Raw genomic sequence first — 24,579 nt, 5'->3', positions numbered from 1 at the left:
TTACAAAAAAAGCCCACAAATATTTTATTAAAAAAACATTTAAAACTGCAACAAAAATAAAAAAGGGAGATCATTTTGAAGTATAATTATAAAACTAAAAGTTTCTAGTGCGCATAGCACATCAAGTTTTGTGTTAAAATAATCCAGTATCACATTGTTGCTCATAATTGAAAACTGATTTATTAGTTGTGGTGTCATGAAGTGTTTGTGTGGGTTTTCCTTAGGTGCTCCAGCTTCCTGCAACATTTCCAGAGCTTGGATTTAGCGTCTCCATTTTCCATCGCTGTCCACCCCAGCATTTAAGATGAAGTGACAAATAGTGTAAATAAAAACAATCTGTGAAAACAGGGTTTGTCAAAATAATTTCTATATTTTTTGGTAAAGCAAATGCAAAACAGTTACTGGAGATGATTGACAGATGTTGTGAGAGGTGAAAAGTACAATTTAGTTGGGGATGGTAGGGACATTTTCATCTCTTAATGTCTGCCTGTGTCCAGACAGTTATTCTTTAATAGGCAAATATCCAAATGAATTACAATCACAAGCAAAGGCTACAGTATGACTCCAAGACCAAAAATTACCCATACATGATGCACAAAAACGTTGGGAGATATTTCCCCGGTGATGCGCTTAATCTCAGTGTCTTTCCCCCACAAAAGACCCGAACTTTTTTCCACGTAGTGTACGAGGTAAGCGAGTAAAATAAAATACAAACTTTTCAATTTAAAAAAATGTACAGAAATTACAGCGTTAAAAACCTGAAAATGCATTTGCCAAGTTATGTCCTAAGAGCAAAAAAATGCACTTGGCTTGAGACTTGATATTTACAGATTTTTTTTATACAATGTGGGGTTCGAGGAGGGTTTGTAATTATATACATTGAAAGTGGCTATGGAGGAAAAAAAGAAATGTCTTGTCCGGAATTTAATATTTTGGTGAGAGGTTTCCAACTAGTCAAGCTCATAAATTGTTACCTAAAAGCCATTTTCCCCCCGTTGTTGGCTGACATCATAAAAAATCCTAACAGATCGCTCACGGCGACTGATTTTTTTTTTTAACTTAACAGCAGTGCTAATGGCTTTCAAGTCCACCCCCCCAAAAAACAAAAATGTGCCCGCATCCCCAACTCCGCTTGCCAAGAAAGAAAAGTGTGCGTATTGCATAGAATTAATGCGGTTTGTGTTTTTTCTTCTTATGTTTTTTGTCCTTCTTCTTGCTGGAACATTTGACACAAAACCACTGCTGGTCTGCGGGGGGTGCCGTCAAGATCCCCACACAAAGCCTGAACACATCAAAAACGGAACATTAACACCGAAAGAAGCCAACAAAATAGGTTGCACAATTTAAAGGTAAAGACAACATTGTTATCATCTGCACCCCAACCAAATAAAAAAAAACACTTTGTTTTCTTTGCTGATATAAAATTACAGAAAAAAAAACATAAAAGCCAGAAGCTCAAGGAAGTGGTCACCCAAAACAGGAAGACATTTTATCAATGTGCTACTTTTTAGCCAACTAAAGCAAAATTAAAGAGGAACATAATTTTGTACTACAAAATTTACATCGCTAGTTTAAGGAAAGTGATGAATTAATTTTCTGAAGAGAACTACTGAATTCTGAAGTCTTCAAGTCTCAGTGACTTTTAATGTTAGAACAGTTTAAATGTGAATCAAATGTCAGCATTCACTATGCAGGTTTTGTTCATTCAATAATAAAAGGAGTGACTTAAGGGCTGCAAGTGAGAAAATAATCTAGAATTATAAGGATAAATCAAAAAAATGCTGAGTATATTTTTTATTATTGACATATTACACTACTGAAGCAAACTTTTCATAACAAAGAGAAAATGTCAACAAATGCAACAAAAGTGGCAGCAAAATAGCTCCATTAATCACAATAAATAACCGGCTTTATTTTTAAAGTTAGTTTGTTTAGGTAAAGCAAAATATTTAAACACTTTGCCAATGATATTGTGCGGCAGAAGTGATTTGTGAGTTGTTGTTTTTTTCTCTAATCCGTTTTATGTACCTATAATGTTGAAAAAAAGCTTTCTCCAAATTGGGGAGGGGGCTTTGTTGTTCTTTTTTTTTCGTCCTCACTACATTTTAGAAGTACTAAAGGATCGGTAGATTCTCTCAGTTTATACTTGAACTCACAGGCAAAAAAATAAGAGTAATTGGGACATCAGTAATAATAAGTGTTGTCCTTGCCTTTAACGTGATAGGGTTCTTATTCTTAACTAATCGGTTAACATTGATGGCGATAGACGTCCGATCCATTTGGACTTGGAGGGTTGGCAGCAAACATTTGATCCCAGCGTCTCCCAGTCCCATTGGATGGATCATCCATCGCCCTCAAGAGGAACCGATAATTTGATGAAAGATGGAAGCCCCCTTACCAGTGATACCAGTCGTCACAGTCATCGCACCCAATCATGGGGCTGCCATCATCCGGCTTGTCGCACCCGGGACAGATCCAGATCTGATTACCCCACTCGTCTCGAATCTGAAGCGAATAAGGCACGATGTTGAGGCACGGCTTGGAAACCTCACGTCGTGCCGGTGCCGGTCAATGCCTTGGCATGGTATGCCTTGGTATGATAATACTCACCACGTATGTGCTGACCGTCTCGGTCACCACGCTGCGTACGGGTGTCTTGAGGGAAGAGGAGGGCGAAAGCAGAGGGCCCGGAGACAGCAGCGAGGCCGAGGACGGCGTGGGGGCAGGCGGGTGGGGCGAGGGCGGTCCGGGCACACACGGCGGGGGCGGCAACAGGACCGGAAGCGGCGGCGGCGGTGGCGACCGGGGACGGTTCGCCGGGGTGGACTTGGGGGCAGACGTCTTGGGCGCTTGCGATTTTGCTTCAGAGTTGGGGACCACCTTGCTTATAACACTGGAGGAGCAGAAATACGTATATATTAAATTTAATAAAAGCAATTGGAAAAAGTACGGTTCGAGCTGCCAAGCAAATTGATGACAAGAAAAAAAAGTAAGAGGCATTATGGCACTATGGCATTATTTTCAATTTAACGAACAATCATTAATACTTGACCGTAAATCTATTCACTATTTCACATTTAAAAAAGCATGTTTGTCAATAGTAATTACTCTCCATGTACTTAGTTGAGAATATTTTCCAGAGTATTTCTATTGAGATAGCAAAGGATTTGAAACACTAGAACACGTGTCAAAGTGGCGGCCCGGGGGCCAAATCTGGCCCGCCGCATAGATGTATATTAAATTTCCTGATTTTCCCCCTTTTAAATCAATAATGGTAATTTTTTAATCAATTTTTTCTGTTTTTAGTTCAAAAATCATTTTGTAAAATATATATATATATATATATATATATATATATATATATATATATATATATATATATATATATATATATATATAAATAAAGCTAAAATAAACATTGTTTTAGATCCATTAAAAACTGAATATTCAGGGCTTTTGATACAGTTCTTTTAATCCATTTATTAAAAAACATCTAAATATTATATCTAAAATGGTCCGGCCCACATTGAAACCGAGTTGACGTTAAAGCGGCCCGCAAACCAACCCGAGTCTGACACCCTTGCACTAGAATATGCACAAAAAAATGACATGCACCTTTTGAAATTATTTTTCTGGGTATACCTCAACCAATCAAAAATTACATGCAGTTTACGCGCTGTGAGGCGTTAAAATGCAAGTTCAGCAATCGCGATGCTTCCCAACAAGAGCGAAGACACAAGCAAGCAACATCTCTGAACCCACTAAATTTGGACAAAAGTAACCTCAATTAAATGAACCTGCCTCATAAATTTCACAGTAATAGCAGAATAACAAATAAATAAAACAGAGAGAAAAAAGGTCATCTTACATTTTGTCTTGCCCTCCCACTCGGAGCGTCAGTCGGGGAATGACCGGAGACGGGGTGACCGCCGGTGGGTCGGCCTTCATCTGCGGATATGCAACACAGCCATGGAAAACTTCCCTTTAGCATAGCAATCCTATTTTTTTAGGGTATTACAGCAATTCTTTTAAAAAGTCCATTAAAAATCACTATAAAATGACCGGAGCGAGCGACTGTTCAAATCAATTCAGCTCCTTCAATGTAAAGGAATCTTTGCTATACCCTTGAGGTCTTCCAATGAAAAAAAATGCAGTTTGAAAAGGAGTGCATTACATAACTGCATAGAATCTAAACTTACTATATGTTGCAGCGTAATGAATAAAGCCGTTATGTAAGCCACTCAAAGTCTGGTAGTTGGGTTCCCTCTAGTGGTATGCAACTGAATCATTAAAATATACTTAAGTCTGCCATTGATGTTTCTACTTTGTTGAAATGCTTAATATATTTAAAAAAATTGAGGCGTAAAGACCATTGTTTTGTGGCTGGCGAAACAATATTTCCCAAAATAAACATTTCTAAGAAAAATAACAAGAAAAGGCCATTTTATCGTTTTTAAAATTGCTTTGAAATGATAAATATCACAAAATTCAGGTTAGCCCCCTATTTTCAATTTTAAAAAATCTTAATGAATAGAACCCAAAAAATAAAACAATTTAATTGACGGCGATCGACGAATCAAATCCAATTGAAGTGGGCAGGGCTTTGAGAACGCATTTAAATTCCCCACAGCTACAATTTCTGCTTTTTTTCTCTTGCCAATTATTAACATCTTGCGTGTGTGTGTATGCAAGTATATATGTATATTTAAATATTTGCAGACTTAAACAATACTTAAGGTTGACCAAACGATATCGACTATTAAAACTAACGACGGTTAGTGTGTTGTCGATTGGGATGAGGAGTGATTGAGTGATAGAAAAATAAATAAATAAATAAAAATAAAGACCTTCTCCATTCTCAGTCTCTCTTTCTCTTTCTCCTTTTCCTTCTCCCGTTTTTCTTTTTCCCGCTCCTTTTCTTTCCTCTTCTCCTCCTTTTCCCTCTCTTTCTCCTTGGCCTTCTCCCGCTCCCTCTCCTTCTTTTTCTTCTTCTCCTTTTTGTCTTTTTTCTTGTCCTTGCTCTTGCCATCCTGGAGGAGAGGCAACAAGGGGGGCACGGCGGGGGGCAGGCGCAGGCAGGACGAGGGGCCGGGCACCTCCCCCAGGGGGGCGGGCACCCCGGTGGCCAGGACGGCTTGTTTCAGCTTGTCGTCCTTGTCCTTGTTCTTGTCTTTGCCTTTCTTCTCCTTGTCCTTTTTGCCCTTTTCCTTGTCCTTCTTCTTGTCTTTGTGCTTGTCCTTGTCTTTCTTGGAGGTGCCGTCCCCATCCTTGCCTTTCACCTTGACGGAGCCCTCGGCTAGCGCCGAGTCCCGCAGGCCCAGGAGGTCCTCGTCCTTCAGGCCAAACTCCTTCCAGAGTATCTTACCGTCCTTGGACAAGTCCTTGTTTTTGTTCTTCTCCTTCACCTTGCTCTTGTCCTTCTCCCGCTCCTTGTCCTTTTCCCGCTCCTTGTCCTTCTCCCGCTCCTTGTCCTTGGGCTTCTCTTTCTTCTTCAGTTTGCTTTTCAGCTCCTTCTTCAGCTTCTTCTTCACCTCCACCGCCGGTATCTTGCTTTTCTCCTCGAAAGCCTTGAGCAGCGGTTCGGGCGTCGGCGGCGAGGCCGAACCGGACGACGCGTACTCCTCGTGGTTGGGCGGCCTCGCCGAGGGCCCGCCTTGGTGGACCTTGCGGATCACCTCATTGATGGAATCCTCCATGGTCCACTTCCCCGGGCCCAGATGCAGGTGGAGCGGCGTGGACGCAGAGAGACCGGCGACCGGCGGGGGCTTGGGGGTGGCCGGGTCCATGATGGTCAGCCTCCTGGGGCTGGAGAAGCCGTTGCTGTCCGAGTCGGAGCCCGAGGAGAAGGCGAAGGGGTCGGGCTCCCGCTCCGAACGGGCCTTGGCGATCACGGCGCTGATGGAGTCTTCGATGGCGCCGTTGTCGGGCTCTGTCTTGAGAAGAGAGCCCGCCTCGGGCTCCTTGTTGTCCACATTGTGCCGCGTGTGGATGTTCTCCTTGCCCATGCGCTCGCTAAGCACAGCCAAGGGCAGCTTGTAAACGGCGTCCGTCTTAGCCGGCGGAGGGGTGGGTTTGACGGTCGCCGTCGCCGTCTTGGGGCTTTTGGGACTTTTGGGGCTCTTTGTCCTGGCTGGAGATTTCTTTCTCTCCTTTGACGTTTTCGGGGGAGAATGAATGGGACTGCCGCCCCCCGGCAAAGGATTGACCCCTTTCGGGGACTTAGTTCTTTGTCTTCCGGGCGAGGAGACTTTAGCCTTCTTGCCAGGGGTGCCGAGGGCCTTTGGATCGGGGTATTTTGGCGTGATAGGCTGAGGTCTGAAGGAGGGCGGCGCTCCCGGCGGGGTTTCGGGCGACGGCGGGTCAAGGCTATCGTGGGTGGGCAGCAAGCCCGGAGGAGGCACGCGCTGAGGGTTGAGAGAAGTGAGGGGTTCGCGGGGCTCCACGCCCCACTCGGGGCTGAGACCGGGGAGCATGCGTGGCCGCTTGGACGTAGGCATCATGCCGAGGGCCTCGTCGGGACTGTCCAGGGGCCTCTTGAGCGGGTGGTTCTCGTCATTGACCGTCTCTTCGTCGTCAAAGTCCTCCTCGTCCTCCTCCATGGCCACCTGCATTGCTTCGGCTGATGTGCCCATGTCGGGAAGCACCTCCTCCTCCTCTTCTGGAAAAGAAAGAAGGCTCGTTTAAAAGTGAGGAACGGTAATCCCTCGAATATCGCGGTTATTTAAGACATGCCATGGCCGCGATAATCGGAAAATCGTCAAGTAGGGTCACCCCTATTCTAACTTGACCCCCCCCCCCTTCAGTGCTGAGTCCTAGTGACAAGAGTGGGTTCCGGTTGCGAGTTTCAGCAAGGATTTTCACATTTTTATGAACTTCAAAATTATTATTATTTTTAAATATGAAAAATTAATTTTAAAACAGGGCCATGCAGAGAGTGATTAACACTGCCCAGAAGATTGTCGGCTGCTCTCTGCCCTCACTGGAAGACATTGCCAGCCCTCGTTACCTCAGCAGAGCCAGGAACATTGTCGGGGACCCATACCACCCTGGTCACAACCTGTTCCAGCTGCTGCCCTCTGGCAGACGCTGCAGGTCTCACAAAGTACGGACAAATAGGCTTAAGGACAGTTCCCCCCCCCCCCCCCCCCCCCAATATCCATCAGGACTCTAAACTTGCGGTAGCACGACACACAATCCCTTCTGTGTAATAACTTCGGGGTGAGGTAACATGAAAAGACGTTGGGCGGTGATCTGCCTCCTACTGGCTGACTGAAGGTAAGTGAGGAGACAGTGAGAGGTAAGTGATCCGCTCGGGGGGTGATGCGATGTATCCATCACGGCAGAATGCCAACGAGTCTCAAATTATCACTTATTTGGGCCTTTTGCCGGGAAAGCGCACCTTATGGAGAAGCACTACCAATTTTGTCATACGCAGCGGAGTATGATGACAAAGCCTATGTCCGATTATTATTATTAATAATAATTAATAGCGGGGAAAATGGCAAAGTAGTGAATTTGCAATAAGCTTTGATGCGATAATCGAGGAATTACTGTAAATGCATACCCCCCGTCGGGCCTGATGTGATCACTTAGCCAAGTAAGCAAAGGTTGGCCAATCCAAAATGCCAGGTTTTACCACATGAGCTTTCTTATCAAAAATAGCCATTTCTAGAGACAAGGTCAACACTCCTGCTGCAAACTTGTACCAATCAAGTTTCTACACAGTTTGGAGTAATTTCCAATCGTGTTTTCATGCGTACCTTTAGATGAGAAAGACCAAGCCTATGTTGTGGGGCTGCACGAGTCAATAACATCAATTATGAAGTGTACAATTCACAATGCAAGGCTTAATGCTTAACTGCAATTTTCTGTTGAATCTGATCTTAACATGTATTTGTAGGGCTATCATTATCATTTCTAGATTTCTGACAAAAAAGAAAAACAATTCCACCAAATAATCGTTGGTGAGGACAAGCACAATTTACTGTAATATCATCAACGTCAATAGCAAACTCCTCCATCAATACAAAAATGCCAAATGATACTCAATATATTTATTGACTTTCCGAAAATATATTATCAACACGTTTGAAACTGGTTTACTAAGAAATGTTGAACTTGTATTCAAAGTTCTGCACGATAATCAGGTTGGCGTGTTATACATGTTACTTGTTATCTTTAAAAAACATGGCAAGAGTCAGACTAAAATATTGCTTATTTGTTACCCATTCCACCCACTTTCCAAAGCACCAGGCCATATTTACGCTGAAATTTTGGACTTTTTTGCACAACTGACAGAACTCACCTTCTTGCAAGGAGACCAGAGGAGGCATGTAATCTGGAATATAGTCCTTCCGCTCGTCAAAATGGAAGGTGCCAGGCTGAGGGAACTGCAGGACATTGTTTTTGCCAATGGGGAAGGCCGGCAACTGTTGGGGGAAGGCCACGGGCTCCAGGTTGTTGACGTAGTCGTCCAGTTCGCTCAGACTCACCCCCAGCAGCCGGAAAGCCTGACTCACGTCGTCCAGCACAGGATCTGTCCTCCCATCTGCCCATGTCAATGTTAACATTTGTCAGAACAACATTTCATTTCAACATCGTTGTAGAATGTGCAAATGTGTGTATAATATGTAGGGAGTCAAGAGGAAAAATGTTGTGATGACAAGAAACACGTAAACAAATATGTTGGAAAAAAAATGTACTTAGGTTCAGCATCCAAGTATTTTTACTTGTTTTTTTTGTGTGCCATCAACTGATAAATTAGTGCTTTACATTTTAAGATGCAAGAAAAAATACTCAAGTTATGGGTTAGTACTATTTAGAATTAATAGTAGTAATCAGGTAGTACCACCTCATAAATCTCCCATTAAATACTAATGGTTATAAGTTGTACACTAAAATATTTTGTGGAACTAACCATTTTGAAAGTTTAAAATCCTGAAAAAATAGTAGTAATCAGGTAGTACCACCTCATAAATCTCCCATTAAATACTAATGGTTATAAGTTGTACACTAAAATATTTTGTGGAACTAACCTTTTTGAAAGTTTAAAATCCTGAAAAAAATTATCCTCTCGTTGTGCTGCAGTACAATTTGACCCAGTTTAGACATTGTTTTTACCGTTTTAAGCCACTAATCATCCACGCTGTATCATTGTTACAACTACATTCTTAAAGTGTTTTACAAATAGCTGACATGGCTGCAACCGAGTTTCAAAGTTTAAAACAATTATATAAATGCGTTTTCTTTTCAAATGTTTCGAAAAATATATGTAATCCACCCTGTTTACATGGATTCATTTGACTAATAATATGTACCACCGAGTACAGTGGCGTTCACTTAATATACTGTATACATTGACAACTTTGCATAGGGGGCGCTAGTCCGAGAACGTCAACGTGATCGCATTCTTAAGCAAACGAGCAAAAAAATAAATAATGAAAAAGCTCTGTATGTTGAGTAGTTACGGGGTCAACGCGAGATGCACTTACACAGCTCCGAGTAGCGGTGGCACACTCGGCCCATTTGCTGGATATATCGCTGCAGCACATCTGCCAGCAGGTCGCAGGCGGTGAGCTGAACCGCGTCCCAGCCCAGAGCCTGGCAGATCTGCGCCACCGACACACGCAGCAGCGAGCTGCCATAGCTCTCGCACATCGTCGTTCGTGCTCCTAAATCCCGCTCAATCCCGTCTCCAAAGCATGCGCCAGTTCGTCATGTTTCACCAAACGCCCGCTGGAGCGCGAGGAAAGCCGCTAAAGTGGCCAACTAGGCACATCTACTTCGCTAAGTGTGTTGGCGCTTTTGCCAGAGTCGCCATCTTGCCTCGTTCGATAGACCCATCCCCGAAATGCTCAGTGCGCATGCGCATGTTCCCTGGCGGTTTGAGTGGGCCGCTCTCATGATGCCTTTGCATCAAATGGGAATCGCGAAAGACCTGACTGGATTCTGCGTTCGTAATTTCGTAGGTCTTCGCTCCTCGCTCCTCTGTTTAACGGCGCCTCCCAAAAGAAATCCCATCGGGGAGACAAAGAAGCAACAGAGGAGCGAGGGGGGCGGCCAAATGCTTGGAAAATGAAGACAATCGTTGCTAGATGGCGTCATGTCATGGAGACGGAAATTAAAGATGACGTCGCGTTTTGAATTTCGTTTGGCAGTGTTTTTTGTCATATGTCCATCCTGACGCATACACAATTTTAACGGGGTTCTGAGTGTCGTTTTAAAAAAAGATATGCTGGGATAAAACGATTTCAATGAGTGGAGACAGGGGTTTCTACTTTGCAAATCCAGTCAGAGTACTTTTGTCTCTCCTACGATTCGTCACTGTAGTTCTTCCCGTTTGTTCCAGTTTTAGGAAATGTTTCATTTCACGTGGCTATCTTATTTCTTTTACTACAAACGTGCGTCCTTCCACATAGAAACTTTATGACGTAGTCCGCCAGATATTACTGATTTCTAATGGCACTTGAACGCAGCATGCGACTCACGTGATTTGATCACATAAATTAAAAGCTTAATTTAGTGGATATCTACCTACCTGCGTTTCGAACACATTATATAAACTCAATAACATCGGTGATAACAAAGTCCGGAGTTGCTGAGCTCCAAAAAGGAGTGAAACCTCCAACTTTGTGAGTTTAGCAGCGGCGTCCATTTCCTGTTCTCACACAGGCCGTGTGACGTCAGAGCTGTAGACCGGAAAATGCCCAAAATACTTACTTTTTTTTTTAACAAAAAAAAAAAAACAATTTCTATAGCCAGAGGATGATTAGATTTATTTAAATATTTGTTTTTCAAATAAACTGTTTAATTCGCTTGACTTAAAATACCATTCATTTTGTCAACTTATTTGTTTTTATTTGAAAAAATGTACGCTCAAATTAACATTACTGTCACATCCTTATTTCAATTAGTAGTTAGATTTCACATTCTTTCTCCCACACAGTGACAAGCAAAAAAACATTAAGATCTACTTTCATTTGTTTTTGTTTATAGCAAAGATCAAGTTTATTCTTTTTATTTCAATCCATCTTGACAGGAAAAAACTATCAAAAACTTTCCATCACAGATCACCAAAAAAAAAAATAACTACATGTTTTTTAACTTCATTTATGCCCCCTATGAAAAAGGCATCATTACATACTGGATAGAACTTTTATTTTGGCATTTCACCCCAACAAAATCCAAATAGTATCATATATCAATAGATAACTTTTTAAATTAAATAGACACCAAAAAAAACAATTAAACATCTTCAACAGACCATTAAATATAAAATCCCTATTTAATAAATCAAAAACCCATGGCATCATTTATTACATCAACTTAGAAATATGTGAATACAAAAAAAAGTCTACAATCTGACATTTTGTACATCTTATAAGAATTCTGCACAGATAAGGTCATTTGTTTTTAGTAAATTTTAAAAAATGAGGTTTATTGTTTGCATTGTGCGTTTGAGGTCAGACCGCCCATGTGTCACGTAGAAAATCGCTTGAGGAAAGAGTTCAAAGTTGCTGTCAAAATTCCACTTTTCTCAAATTTATCAGCAATCTTCACATCTGTAAGAAAAAGATAATACTCGGTAAATCCTTCGAAAATAAAATTATTGGTACTGCTTCTAAAATTCCCATTACATGTTTTTTTCCCTATTCAGTTTCCGTTCAGGAGTTTTCAATCACATTTTTCCACAAAAAAAGCACACCGGCAACCATTTCATAAACGAGATGTGTGGTAGCTCACCAGTCAGAAACACAGGGAACCGGGCTGCAATATTCTGGACCTGCAAGTGCACCAGACACCCAAGATAGTCGGGATGGTCCCTCGACTTGGCGTCACATTCATGGTACGGCAGAACCGCAGAAAGTCCAATTTCCTGGGACCAGCTTAACAAATTCTTTTTCTCCTCTTCCTCTGTACTGATCCTGGAGGCAGAAGAATGATTTCAAACTTTAATGAGTCCTTACTTACCATTCCCCAACATTTACTGATCCAGGGCTGGCCCTACCTTGCATTTTCTTTGAATCGACGACTGTCTCTGTAATGTAACAACCACTTCCACTTCTCGCTTTTGTTAAGATCTTGCAGGAGTTTCAGCAATCCTTTTACCTTGTCTAAAATTTTAGCTTCAATCAGATTCGGGTGCATTTCGACAAGTTCATAATTCAGTGGTACTTTGAGTTACGAGTTCCCCAACCTTTGAGTTTTCACATTATGAGCTGCCGCCTATTTTATGTATTCATTTTTGGCCTCTATATCGGATCCGATCCAAGAGTTGCTTCTTTTCAGTACCAAAATGTTTTTTTTGCTGCTTTACATAGAAAATGTCCAGTGAGTGTGACTACTTGCTTTTAGAAAATAATTATTAGTAACAGAGCATCATGTACTATTTGTAAATAGTGCATTTCTATGGCTGGCTTAAATAGAAAAAAACTTGATTTGCATTATTTGTACTGGTTTAAAATTTGCAACAAATGGGCAAGACATGTTGAAAAATAATCAGATGTCAAGTCAAAAATTCAACATCAGGAAATCAGAGATGGTGTGGCTCGAGTGTGGAAAAATAGAACAGTTCACTAAAGTAATGTTCTTGACTGGAAAGCATTAATTTGATGAGTAAATTGAGTTCTCAAAATAGTCACAGACTGGGATATGCTCATACGTCAAGGTACCACTGTACTAACACAAAGACTATTGGGGAAAAAAAATGTACCGAGGTTGAGGGATTCTAAAGACGACTGATCCAACATCACAAAGCCACCGCCGAGAAAGAGTTCCTGATGAGTGAAATTCAGAAGATCTTGTGGTTCGTCAATGCCAGCAAACCACACGTCAGGCGACATCTTTAACTCGAGTAGACGTGGAATCTGACATGACAAGACACCAAAATCCAACGTGCTGCTTTTAGACTCCGTACTTAAAAGTACAATACTTTAAATGAAACACAAAGAAGGTAACGAAACTAAAAGTTCCCTCATTCACTCTGTTTTTACCTCAAAAAGATGCGTGGAGATGTCTTCATTCCGGACAATGACAAGCATGGATGAAGATTCTTTGCGGACAAAGAACTGGTCTGGTTGTACAGCTGTATGACCAGCTTCTTCTAAACATGCCTTTGGAAAGTTGAACAGAAACTTGTAGTATTTTGTTTTCACAGAGGTCACAGTTTTGACTAAATGAGAGTCATTATTTTATTTACCTTTGTTTCCTCAAAGAAGGAATCCCCTGATGTTACCAACAAGAAGAATGTATATTTTGTCGTCCATGATTTCTTACTGCAAGTTTGGACATTGTAGCAAAAGTCTCCTGCTTTGTGTTTAAACGGCGATATAACTGAGAGATCCAAAGGTTCATCTAATAGGCATTGTGAGGTAGAGACAGCCTGCAACAGCTTTGTATTAATTTCCTTAGCATCATTAGAGGTGGAGGGTTGACCTAGTCTGTCCTTCCTGTTGGTTGTTTCAATCTGACTGCATTTGTCAGATAAGATTGATTTTGTATCCATCCTGGAGTCAGGGATGTCTGAACCACTGATGCAAGGTTCAGAAAGTACTCGGGTTGGTTTCTCCTTTTCGTTATCCGAGAATGGGGGAAAGGACTTGTAGTCTGACCAGCCTGCAATATTTCTCTGGCTGGATTCACTGACCTTGAGTACTGAAACTCTGCGTGATGACGGTTCTATGATGTTTTGGGGAGAAGTGTTCAGTTTGGTTCCTGTCTTGTTCAAAAAAGTCTCTTCCAATGAATTCTGGGTTCCTGTGGGTGGAGTCTTTTCTTCGGAAAGGCTTCCAAAGGGAAATTGTTCTTCCTTGTTCTGATCTCGTCCTTCACTTGATTCCACATCAGCTTCTAATTGTTTGACACTTTGAAAGTCAATTAAAATACTATGATGTTTTTGGCCTATGGTAGAACCCATTTCACCTCCTGCTAAAATAGTACCTTCAGTTTTCCTGGTTTCAGCAACCTGGAGCACTGATTCGCTGCGAGGTAAAAGTTTTCCTACACTTTTGAGGGAATTAAGTGTCATGACTTGGTTCTCAACAGACCCCTCAACTTGACACCAGGACATGGTGGGTGAAGTGTTTTGTACTTCAAAGATACATGAAAGATTTACTACCCCACAGGGGGTTTCCTCCACTTTATCTTGTCTGTCTTTGATTGATTCCACCTTCATTTCATGTGGAAGTAAATTACTCTGTTGATTGTCTATGGAAGTGGTACTTTCATATATGTTGCCATTTGGGGTCTCATCAGTATCTCCTACAACATCCGACTGGCCGGTTTCACCCACCTTAAGCACTAATACTCTCTGAGGGAACAGCCCTGGAATGATTTTGGGACAACTGACACTTCTGTCTTGAAGAACACCTACAACCTGACTCCGAGGGTCTGTAGTTAGAGTATTCTTTCCAGAAAAGCCATTTGATGGAACTACCGCCCTACCGTGAATATCTTGAAGCATATTTGGTGCCACTTTAACTAATTCTGAATTGGATCCTAAATATTTTACAGTTTCAAGTTGAACCAAATTAGGTTGCAGATGTTTTGGAGCTACTGTGGCTCCCTTTTCATCTTTAACAGTCCCTGTAACAAAATGAAAGTTTCTCTTTGACTCGTACGGGATTTCATTTTCAACACTGTCCCTTATTTGGGAACTAAATGCAGTCATTTTGCAGTTTTCCGGAGAGATACTTTCTGATGTAGCATTATTACTAATACCCACTTCTGACACAGATTCACTACTGTATTTTAAAACGTCTTGATCTGTTATTGTATTTTGACACACGACTCTTGACTGCAATTCAATGCCAGTCAGTGATTCCCATTTTTCTGAAAACTCTTGATGATTAGGTTCTATACTTTGAACTTCCGATTGTGATTGTTCACTCTCCATCACAATAGTTAATGGGTGATTGCTTATATCACTACAATTTTCTGTACTGAATGCAAAAATGCAGCTATGCTTATCTGATGCCTTTACAAAGTGATTGTTACATTCTTTACAAAAATCCTTTGCAGATGTACAGTCTTTGGCCTTTTCTGTCTCAGATGTTTCCCTTTCTGAGACATTTCTATCCGTTTGAAGAATGGAAGGAGATGCATTACCAGCATCTTCGTAGAGTTCACTTTCTTGGAAAGAAGGATCTCTGTGTTTTAGCAATTTGATGATCTCCATGGCATATGCATTTTCTGAGCCACCTTTTAAATCTATTTCTTCGGTGATTGATTTATCTAACGAATGGCGCATTGAAGCAAAAATATCCCGGTTCTCTGTCCCAACTGCTTGTATATGGGTAACATCCTCTTTTAGAGAGGGTGAACTGTTATGCTGTAGGTATTTGTCATCTTGTGAAAGAGACCAATGATTCTTGCTGCATTTTTTCCGAGTCTCTGCAGGGAGAATCATGGCTTGGTAACTCTGAAAGAAAAGAAAAAGTACACTGGTTAATAAAATAAATTAGAAGATTAGAAGAAAACATTATTCTTTCAGTAACTATTATCAGTCAAAACCTGTGATGTTGGTTTCTCTTTCAGTGTTGTTGGTGAACTTGGTGTTTTTACACTGTCGAGTGGATGCTCTAAAGGAAGAACCTTGAAATGATCCGAATTTCCAACAGACCAGTCCAAAATCTCAGATCCTTGATCTGAAGAGGTCTTGCTGAGGTCAGAAGAGTTAGAAAAGTAAAGTTCTGGAGTATTTTCTGGACCAAGTGGTAGAGAAAATGGATTGTGCTTGAGCTTAAACTGAGCCTGAGTTGTTATCTCTGCTGCTGAACCCTCATCTGAGCGGAGGTTTGCAAGGTCTGAGCCAAAGTCAATGAACCTGGCTGTTGAGCGGCTATAGAAGAAAGCAATCCACATATGGACAATGAGCTGCATGTCTTCCATAGTATCTCGTATGGAAAAGTCCCATGGCCTACGAAAGTGAGGGGGGGAAAAAACAAAACGGACAATGAAATTATTCACTCAAGACATAAGTTATCATTTTTTTCAGCTTTGTACTTACCCGTGTAAGGCTCGAATGATGGTTCTGTCCTTTGAGTCGCTTGCAAACCTGCTGTCTCGATCAAAGTCGTACTTTTCCTTCCATTGCCGTGTCACTTGAACAGATCCATTGTTGCAAAGTAAAGTGCGGTTACGGTTGAACAAATTCATCCTTTTCCCTGAATGGTCCGAAGGACCGCAATTCTGGTTTTCGTCCTCCAAATCATCAGAGGCGTGCGGGGTTTGAACACCAAATCTTGTGTGTTTCCTATATACCAATCCAGTAGAACCACTTAAAGGGGGGACTTGGAAGGGTGCGCCTGGTAAACCAGAAGGTATTAAAGCATACTGGGGTAATGAGTAACAATGTTCTTTACACAATAAACGGATCAACTCAGCATCATCAACGAGAGCGTGTGCTAATGGTTGCGTCACAGGCTGTCCCAGCAGAACATGAAGAACCGACTCTTTATTATCACATGTGACATCTTTTGAACCGTCACTCTTTTTCAACCTTGACTGAGGCTGGCTCTCAACTTCCCTAACTGGTTGTGACGAAACTAACTCATTATTGGCCCCCAGTGCCAAATCGGCAAGTAAATTCAAAGCATCTGTTGATGTGTTTAAGGCTGGCGTTTTCTTCCTGAGAGAATAATTACGAGTACATTCTTTGACAGTTTCACTGGCATGAGATGATTTAAGATGCATCCACCCTGTCAAGACAAAAGGGACACAGAACATAAGTAAAAATTACAATTAACGCCCTTTTTTTCCCCAGAGCTCCAGTAATCACGGTTAACAGGTTCCAAGACCTGTCGCTGTAGGTGAATAACTGCAATGTATGGACAGTGTTTTATGGTGTCTATTTAATATTTAGACGCTTTCTGCACTATTAATTAACTCGAGAAGATAGAAAATGCGTAACCACCTTAGTAACCAGTGGAATACTCTCTAATTTCATGTTTGTATTATTGTTCCTGCACTATAAACTTTTCATATATGTTTGGCAGATCCAAGCCGCAATGTCGTAAATTCGCTAAGTAGTGAGTAATTACTGTACCCTGGTTTATAATTTTATTTCATCAATCACATCTGTAAAATACAATAAAACACATGCTATATGGCAAATAATGTAATAAATAAAGAGACTTACATGTCTTCTTAAAGTGTTCCCGTGAGATATCGATGTGCTTTCTGAGTGTTTTTATCCTCTTCCATTTGGGATAAATAGATGGAGGCCTGCATACGACTTGAGCTTTTTTGATTTGCGTTTCCAACAAAGCTTTTCTTATTAAGGTGTATTTCACCTCGCTTTTCTTCGTCATATTTGGCGTCTCTCCATGCGTCACTGACAGCAATGTCGACTCTTCAAGTCCCACTGCGGTGTCAGATGAACTTGATGATTTGACATCGGCTTCAATTCTGTTTTTCTTCTGGCAAGGTTCTGTCTCAGCATTTTTACCTAAATCAAAGTGATGCTTTCTTGTTTTCCTGCTTGAGAGCATGCCTCTTGGTTCATGCTTCGTAGCACACTGGTCTGAGATGGGATGGGTGTGTTTGTGAACACCTGCTTGAACCAGATCCTGACCATCCTCTGTCTCTTGCAGTATGTTTTGATCTGGATTTCCAACAGGGTACTTAACTATCTTCATCTCACACCTTGCTAATTCTGGAGATGCGCAGCGCAGCTTGTTATCCATAACTGCGCTAGGGGCTCCTAGCCATTTAACATTTGATTTTTCCCTAAATGACTTGACTCGATGGGCATTATCCCTTGAACCATAAGGAACTAAGACTCTTCCACATTCACTTAAGACAGGCTTCAAGTTCCAACGGTCAGACTTCTCTCTCAGAGGACCTCCGAGGTCCATTGCAACGGTGTTAAGCAGAGTCCGTTTTCCTGGATTTCTCTCCTCTATCACTATGGACTTAGCAGAGATAGGTCCAACTTTGCTGCCTTTTACGATCAACATATTGAGTTGATCCCAATCCAAATTTGAGGTCGCTGTTTGTTGCTCATCCTGAGTACTGACGTGATCAACTTGCAAAAGATTATTGCATTTTTCGATGCCGGGAGGCTCACAACATGCCTCAGTTAGGTTCATCTTACCTTTGGAATGTTTCCAAAGAAGTTTCCTTCGTTGGTTTTTTGTAAAACAAGCAATCTTCAAGCGTCCCAAAACTCCATTGCGTTTGGCCGGCAAGTATTTCTTTCCGGGTACAGGATTGACTCGACTCTCCGCAGCTACACTTTGCTCAGAGGTCAAGCTTACAATCAGCTCCGCTGGAACGTCAGGACTAGTAGACTGTAGTGCGTTAACGGTTAGATCACCTGCTCTTTTCAGCACTGGCAAATCATTTTGTGCAAGTATTGCTCCATCTACATCAGAACCTGGTCCATACTTTTCAGGGCTGAAAGGTTTTTGCATAGAGTTGAAGGTCAGCATTACCTCTGTAGGAACGTCAACCATCTGGAGGTTTTGGACTCTTTGATCATCAGTTTTGTTCAGAACTTGAAAATCATTTGGCGCAATTTTTGCCTCAATTCCTGCTTCGTCAGCACATGTCTCAAACTTAGTAGGACTAACTGGACTTTTCTCATTTGCGGTTTTTCCACAGGTAACATTTACAACCAGTTCTGCAGGAATGTCTGGAGTCTGGGTTTTTTTGTCTCCCGGATTGTTTTTATTGGGAGATTTATCGGGTTTTTTCGGTGTCTGCCGATTAACTGGTGCGACTGATCCCCCAGTTATTGCTTTGACATCACTTATCTCCAACAATGCGGGAGTATTTTTAACAATCAGATCGTCTTTCGATCCTGAATGCAGAGGATTGGCTGGTAGCACCTTAAAAGAAGACGATAGAGAGCTATTGGTGTCATTTACAGTTGGTGCAGGAGTTGTAACCGGTTCCTGTCCTTGACTCAACAGAACTTTATAAGTCTGCATGGGATTTGCCAGCACTTTATTGAGTTCCTTGTTTGGTTCAAATTTAGGTTTCTTGACTGTGCCCTCATCTAAACGTAGAACCGGGAGATATCTGAGAATTTCATATGAGATGAGGCCACGTGGTTTGGGCTCTGTGAAACACCAAAAAAGTGACACCTGTTTCAACTGCCATGAGAGAGTGATGGTATTTTTTTATCTTTCTGACTTACCTTTCATTGCCAATGTTCTGAAAGAGAAAAACAAACCATTAGATAGCTATCAGACCAAGTAGACTGTACAGTAGAACCTCAAAGTCAAAGAATTCAGCAGCATGAAGCAGTGTTTATGGTTTCACAATGAAATCTTAGCATGGTTTTTAAAACGTTATTTTATGCTCCCGATCTCAGTCCCAAACGTTTTGCTCATGTCTCACTTTTTGATAAGTCTTTATCTCAGAAAGTGCGGTCATTGGATAGCACTACATAAAGGTTTGGATTTACCTTGTACACATTTCCTGAATCTGTTAACCTATATTCTGATTGAATATACAATAGGAGACATCTTGTCTTTTAACTATAATATCGAGTGTGGATTTGGGAGGATTTCCGGCGATTGAGAAGGAATATTAAAACAAAAAACATGTTGAAATTTGAACTCGGAGGTCCCACTGTCAACATTGCTATATAGAAAACAGTATTCATGTTAGAGCCCACCTTCTTTTTCTATAGGAAAAGGCTACGACAGCAAAGGGGCAGGTGAGGCTGGGCGACTGCGAGGTTTTGTTACTTCCATTATCAAGCAGCTCGTAAATATAACACTGTGAAAAGGAATTAAGAGGCACAAAAAATTGGATCAATGTCCACGAGCTATTCGTAGATCCTATCTCAGGCGTCCATAATTACTTGGGTTCTCTCAAATGCAAGCGAGAAGCTGGTTTGAGTCGTCACCGAGGCAAGGAGCTGGGACACGTGGCAGTCAAAACCAACAGTAGGTGAGCAGACATCCTGGGTGTGGTTCTCAGGAACTCTTCTGACTCTCCCCTGTGAAAGGTAAATGGATTTCACAATGAATTTACAAGTCAAATGATGCATTGTCAGCAACCACACAATTTCTTAGTACCGTCGTCAGCTTGATTATTGCAATGTATCCCGATTGGCCATCCTGCCAGCGCTCTGGGCCCAAACAGTCAGAGAACATCGAGATGTAAACACCTGGAAGTAAAAAAAAAGTGCGGATTAAAATCTTAAAACAAGCTAAAAATGACTAGAATTGAGCTTCAGCACATTTGGTTCTAAATAAGGTCTTAAGTATTGCTACAATATGCAAAAGGAAGGTTGAGTATGACAAAATCACTTTGAAAAACGTGTTTCTTGAAAATGACAAGTAAACTGAAATAGGCTATTCATCATTTGATCAAAGGTTTAAGACTGTCACTCCAAAACTGCGGCAGGTAGAAAACAACTCAGGTGGGGTGACTGTCTTGCTGTGTCCAACCTTAGCCATTAGAGCACGCTGCAAGAGGCCTTGCTTATGCAGCTTGACAATCCGACTACTTTCAAAAAGAGAAAACGTATTAGCTTTAGCCATGACCATGTTAATGCCTGACAGAAAATACTAATTTATGGCTTAACATTTGATCAGGTGATAAAGAGCCTGTTTAGTTTTTTTTAATTACTACAAGTTCTAAATGTTTTTTTTTGTTTCACTATCCCTTCTTGATTTTACATATTGTAGCTTTACTTAATCCCCCATAAGATCCAAATGTGCAAAAAGCATATTCTAGCCATTTTTTAAACTGGTCTTAAGTTTTTGATTAAGTCTGTGTATATGTTAGACCGTGCAGGGGTGTCAAATCGGTCCTAAAAGGGCCGCAGTGGGTGCAGGTTTTCATTCCAACTCAACAAGAGGATACCTTTTGCAAGTGTAATCGTTAATTAAAGTCACGTGCTACTTATTTTAGAAGACACCTGATTGGTTAAAATGTCGGCACTGGATCGGTTGGAACAAAGACCAGCACCCGCTGCGGCCCTCGGCGGAATCGGTTTGACACGTGTCAGTTAGAGGATTGGCTTAAATGAGTGTAAATTCCTATAAGGTCATGGTGTTGAAATAGCTCATATAAAACCAGTTGGGTGACTTCCTTCTGAACGTAATGCAGTAAAGCTGAGGGACATTTTGGAAAGATATATATTAAGCAAGTGTGATAAATAAATGTAAAGATATTTTGCAGGAAGAGGTATTATGCTTTTTTGTAGAAAATGGTGCAATGTTTGTAGTGGCGGCAAAACATGACGGTTTCTTTCTACAAAAGATAACAACATTGGACTTTGACTGTCATTCTTTGACTGCTCGTGCCATGTGCCTGGACTTGAAATTTAGAGCAAACCGCCACTATTTTGCAGTTCATCGTTCACACAACAACTAATATCACCATTTTTAAAATCATATTTCACATTACACCAGCAAGACCAAAATTAAAGATGGACATTGTCCACCTTCATTGGAGAAACACGCGACTCAACGTGCCGAGTAGAACTAAAGAGTGAAATTCCATTAGCATTGCTTGTGTGTACTTGTAGGTCTTGACTCTTTGTATGTGTTTAATAGTTGTTTGAAGGTTTATTGTTACTGAAATATGTTACCTTGACGAACAACTGACAGGAACTCGCACTGACCAACATTTATAGGGCACTCATTTAAATACTATAAAAGAAAATAAATATCAGCTTTACAGTGTTATTGGTGGCCACAATGAGAGTACGTTATTATTAATTGTAATTTTTAATATTGGTTTTAGTAATACGTATTTTAGTAATTTTGAAGTCTATTTATTTCGGATGAATACAAAATATATAAATATAATCAAGAGTGGCGGCCCGGTGGAGCGAGTGGTTAGCGCGTCGGCCTCGCAGCTCTGGGGTCCTGGGTTCAAATCCAGGTCATGTCCATCTGTGTGGAGTTTGCATGTTCTCCCCAGGCCTGCGTGGGTTTCCTCCGGGTACGCCGGTTTCCTCCCACATTCCAAAAACATGCATGGTAGGCTGATTGGACACTAAATTCCCACTAGTTATTTTGAGCAGTCTTGAGTATCTTGAGATACGAGACAATTTTTGATATACGAGCAGACAGCGGACGCGAGATGCTGCTCATTAGAACATCATGGGCACTGTCTCTCTCCCCGCAACACCCTCGTGTAATATCTCTGTGGTCGCAACTCCCTCTTTGTAATGTCTCTGCGACCACTGGGCGGAGCGTTGCATTTTTTCAGTGTTTTTTTCCGTTAGCCCGTTATCTCCCGTTGGCGGAGCGATCGCTAATACAAGACTACTTCTCGTCGGCAAGTGGTCGTGCGTTATCCTATTTGAGGACATTTGTGTGCATCATTTTGAGAATATTTTGAAGGGAATACAAAATCAAATAACCCTCGATAGGTTGCATCTGAAAGTCAGGGTGGAGGCGGGGCCAATAGAGCCAACCTGGGAGAAGGTATCAAAATGTCAAACAAAATTAGAATTAAGTTTAGTGCAAGGTTAGATTACATTTATTTTTGAGTGTCTGCATCGTAATCCAAGTTCATGTTATGTTACGAGTGTGTTGACGTGCAAAAAGTCCCACCCCCCTCTCGTACCCACTCCCCCCCTCTGTCCGTCTCTCTCCCCCCTGCGAAATCCGTATAATTTTAGTACTATTAAACACATTTTAGTAATATTAAACACTAGTTATTTGTTACTTTGTTAGATGGTGAATTTGAACACATAAAAATGTTTTTCCAATCCAATATCCTGTTTTGGATGTTTTTTCAGAGGGTTGGAACGAATTAATTTGTTTTTAGTTCATTTCTATGGGAAACGTTCGTTTGAGTAACGAGAAAATCGACATATGAGCTCAGTCTCGGAAAGCATTAAGCTCGTATCTCGAGGTACCACTGTATCCGTTACAAATTTGACCTAAATTACCCATAATGTGATATTCGTGTATATGGGCGACAGGTTTTTATAGGTATTTTTTAATACCTAAAAATAGTCACTTGCCCTAAAATGGATTAAATCATTCAGTGAAAATCCATGCTTATTCATTTATTTACCCTTCAAGGGGTCTCCCAAGCTTGAGCAAGAGCTTGTCCCAGTGAGTACTCCAGTTTGCCCAAGTTCTTTTGCCTGTGAAAGAGAGCAAAATAAACAAACGGTGAGATTTCTTCAACTCATTGGTTGCCACTGACGGTGTTAGACATTCCAATCCATGACATTTTGACTATGACAGGCCGGTGGCGGATTATCGCAGCCACACCTGCCAAAATTCCAGTCAGAACGTTTTGGATGTCTAACCCTGTCAGATGAGCATTCACAGCCAGTCCTCCCAGTTTAAATGAATTGCACACTTATTTTCAACAATGGCAGGCAAAGCTCTGGAAAGAATTTAAAAAAAATAAAACATCTCAGCAGAGGTATTTGAACCTTGTTGACGTCATCGAACAGCAAAAAGCCATACGTTTCCTCCAGGTCATCTTCTGAATAACCCGCTTGTCTTCGCTTTGTTCGGAAGTCATCGTACTGAATTTGGATTTTTAAAAAATCAATGTTACCCCAGCACATTTTTAAAAACATTCCACACTCAAGTGTCACTCACCTTTTGCTTCAAGGTTGGGTTTTTAAACAGGGATGCCGCTTTGTACTTAAATGACACCTTGGACTCTTGGTACAAAAACGCACTTTGGAGCGGATGCAATATTTTTCGCTTAAACTCCTCCGAATATTCAGTCAGTGGTATTAAAATGCCTAAAAGTAAAACAGGAAATACATTTTAGGAGAGAAAAGGAGGTGTTTCGAAATACATCGAAACTCAGAATAGGAATGGTGAAACTCACTATTCGTGCTTTTATGGCAAAACATGCGGAGTTTAATTGAAAACGAAGGTGTGATTGATTGATTTATGAATTGATTGAGTTGAATGCACGTTTATTTAGAAAGGCGAAAGCGAAAGTTTGTACTCAACTCAACGACGAATCGGTTCCATTTTCCATTTCGGAACTTGTCAGCTGTGACGTTTGTCCTTCCTCGAAGACAAATGTTTCTTTTTTGGAACATGACCTTACCTAAATCCGTCACTTTAAATCTGCTCTCAACCAAAAAAAATGTGCTTTCACTTTGCTCCCGTCAGATAAACAAAGTAAAAAGTTAGATTCCAAATCCGGAAGTGAAGGTCCTGGCCACGTAGCACATGAAAAAAAACGAAAAAAAAGAAAGGCTAATCCATTAGTTACACTTTTACTCATTAGTGAAAACAAGTTTTGCTCCGTCCGAAAGCGCCGGTGGTCCGCTGGTGAGACCAAGACGAGGATTCGGGGAAGGAAACGAAAGCAAACGAGTTGCCAACCGCATCCATTTTGAAACTTGACGCGAATGAGCTGGAGTTCGACCGTCGTGGTGTCGAAAGAATCGTGGGAGTTGCACAATTTCTCACTTGGGCGATTTGACTCAAGACTTAAACTCATTCTAATGCACTTCGGTCATAGAATATGTTTTATGGGAATATTTTGATTAGTCAATGTACATAACATGTTGCCTTCACGTAATTGCTGGTGTTACCATGAGAGTAAACTTTTTTTTTTAAATGCATTACACACCTCATTTCTATCCCAAACAGGGCGGCATGACACAAAAATGAATAA

At 41.2% G+C, this 24,579-nt stretch overlaps 2 protein-coding genes across 2 annotated transcripts; both read right to left on the bottom strand.

Annotated features, from left to right (window-relative positions):
• Positions 1-9,966, bottom strand: taf3 (TAF3 RNA polymerase II, TATA box binding protein (TBP)-associated facto). The gene is made up of 7 exons (XM_077596739.1): positions 9,492-9,966; positions 8,306-8,548; positions 4,848-6,658; positions 3,869-3,948; positions 2,611-2,893; positions 2,399-2,505; positions 1-1,282 (listed from the first exon to the last, which is right to left on the bottom strand). Exons 1-7 carry the CDS (start codon positions 9,655-9,657, stop codon positions 1,168-1,170), a joined length of 2,805 nt encoding a protein of 934 aa, XP_077452865.1. The 5' UTR covers positions 9,658-9,966; the 3' UTR covers positions 1-1,167.
• Positions 9,967-11,001: 1,035 nt separating this feature from the next.
• On the bottom strand, positions 11,002-24,360 carry tasor2 (transcription activation suppressor family member 2). The gene is made up of 17 exons (XM_077596595.1): positions 23,904-24,360; positions 23,538-23,686; positions 23,366-23,461; positions 22,996-23,068; positions 20,031-20,122; positions 19,814-19,951; positions 19,625-19,728; positions 19,142-19,158; positions 17,138-19,063; positions 16,007-16,697; positions 15,511-15,916; positions 13,199-15,418; positions 12,993-13,112; positions 12,713-12,866; positions 12,008-12,113; positions 11,743-11,924; positions 11,002-11,561 (listed from the first exon to the last, which is right to left on the bottom strand). Exons 1-17 carry the CDS (start codon positions 23,929-23,931, stop codon positions 11,479-11,481), a joined length of 6,585 nt encoding a protein of 2,194 aa, XP_077452721.1. The 5' UTR covers positions 23,932-24,360; the 3' UTR covers positions 11,002-11,478.
• Positions 24,361-24,579: the final 219 nt, after the last annotated feature.

Source organism: Stigmatopora argus, chromosome 3 (genome assembly GCF_051989625.1).
Source record: "Stigmatopora argus isolate UIUO_Sarg chromosome 3, RoL_Sarg_1.0, whole genome shotgun sequence".
Classification (NCBI taxonomy): domain Eukaryota; kingdom Metazoa; phylum Chordata; class Actinopteri; order Syngnathiformes; family Syngnathidae; genus Stigmatopora; species Stigmatopora argus.
Note: the sequence above shows the minus strand (reverse complement) of the source record. Positions and strands in the feature narration are given on the sequence as shown.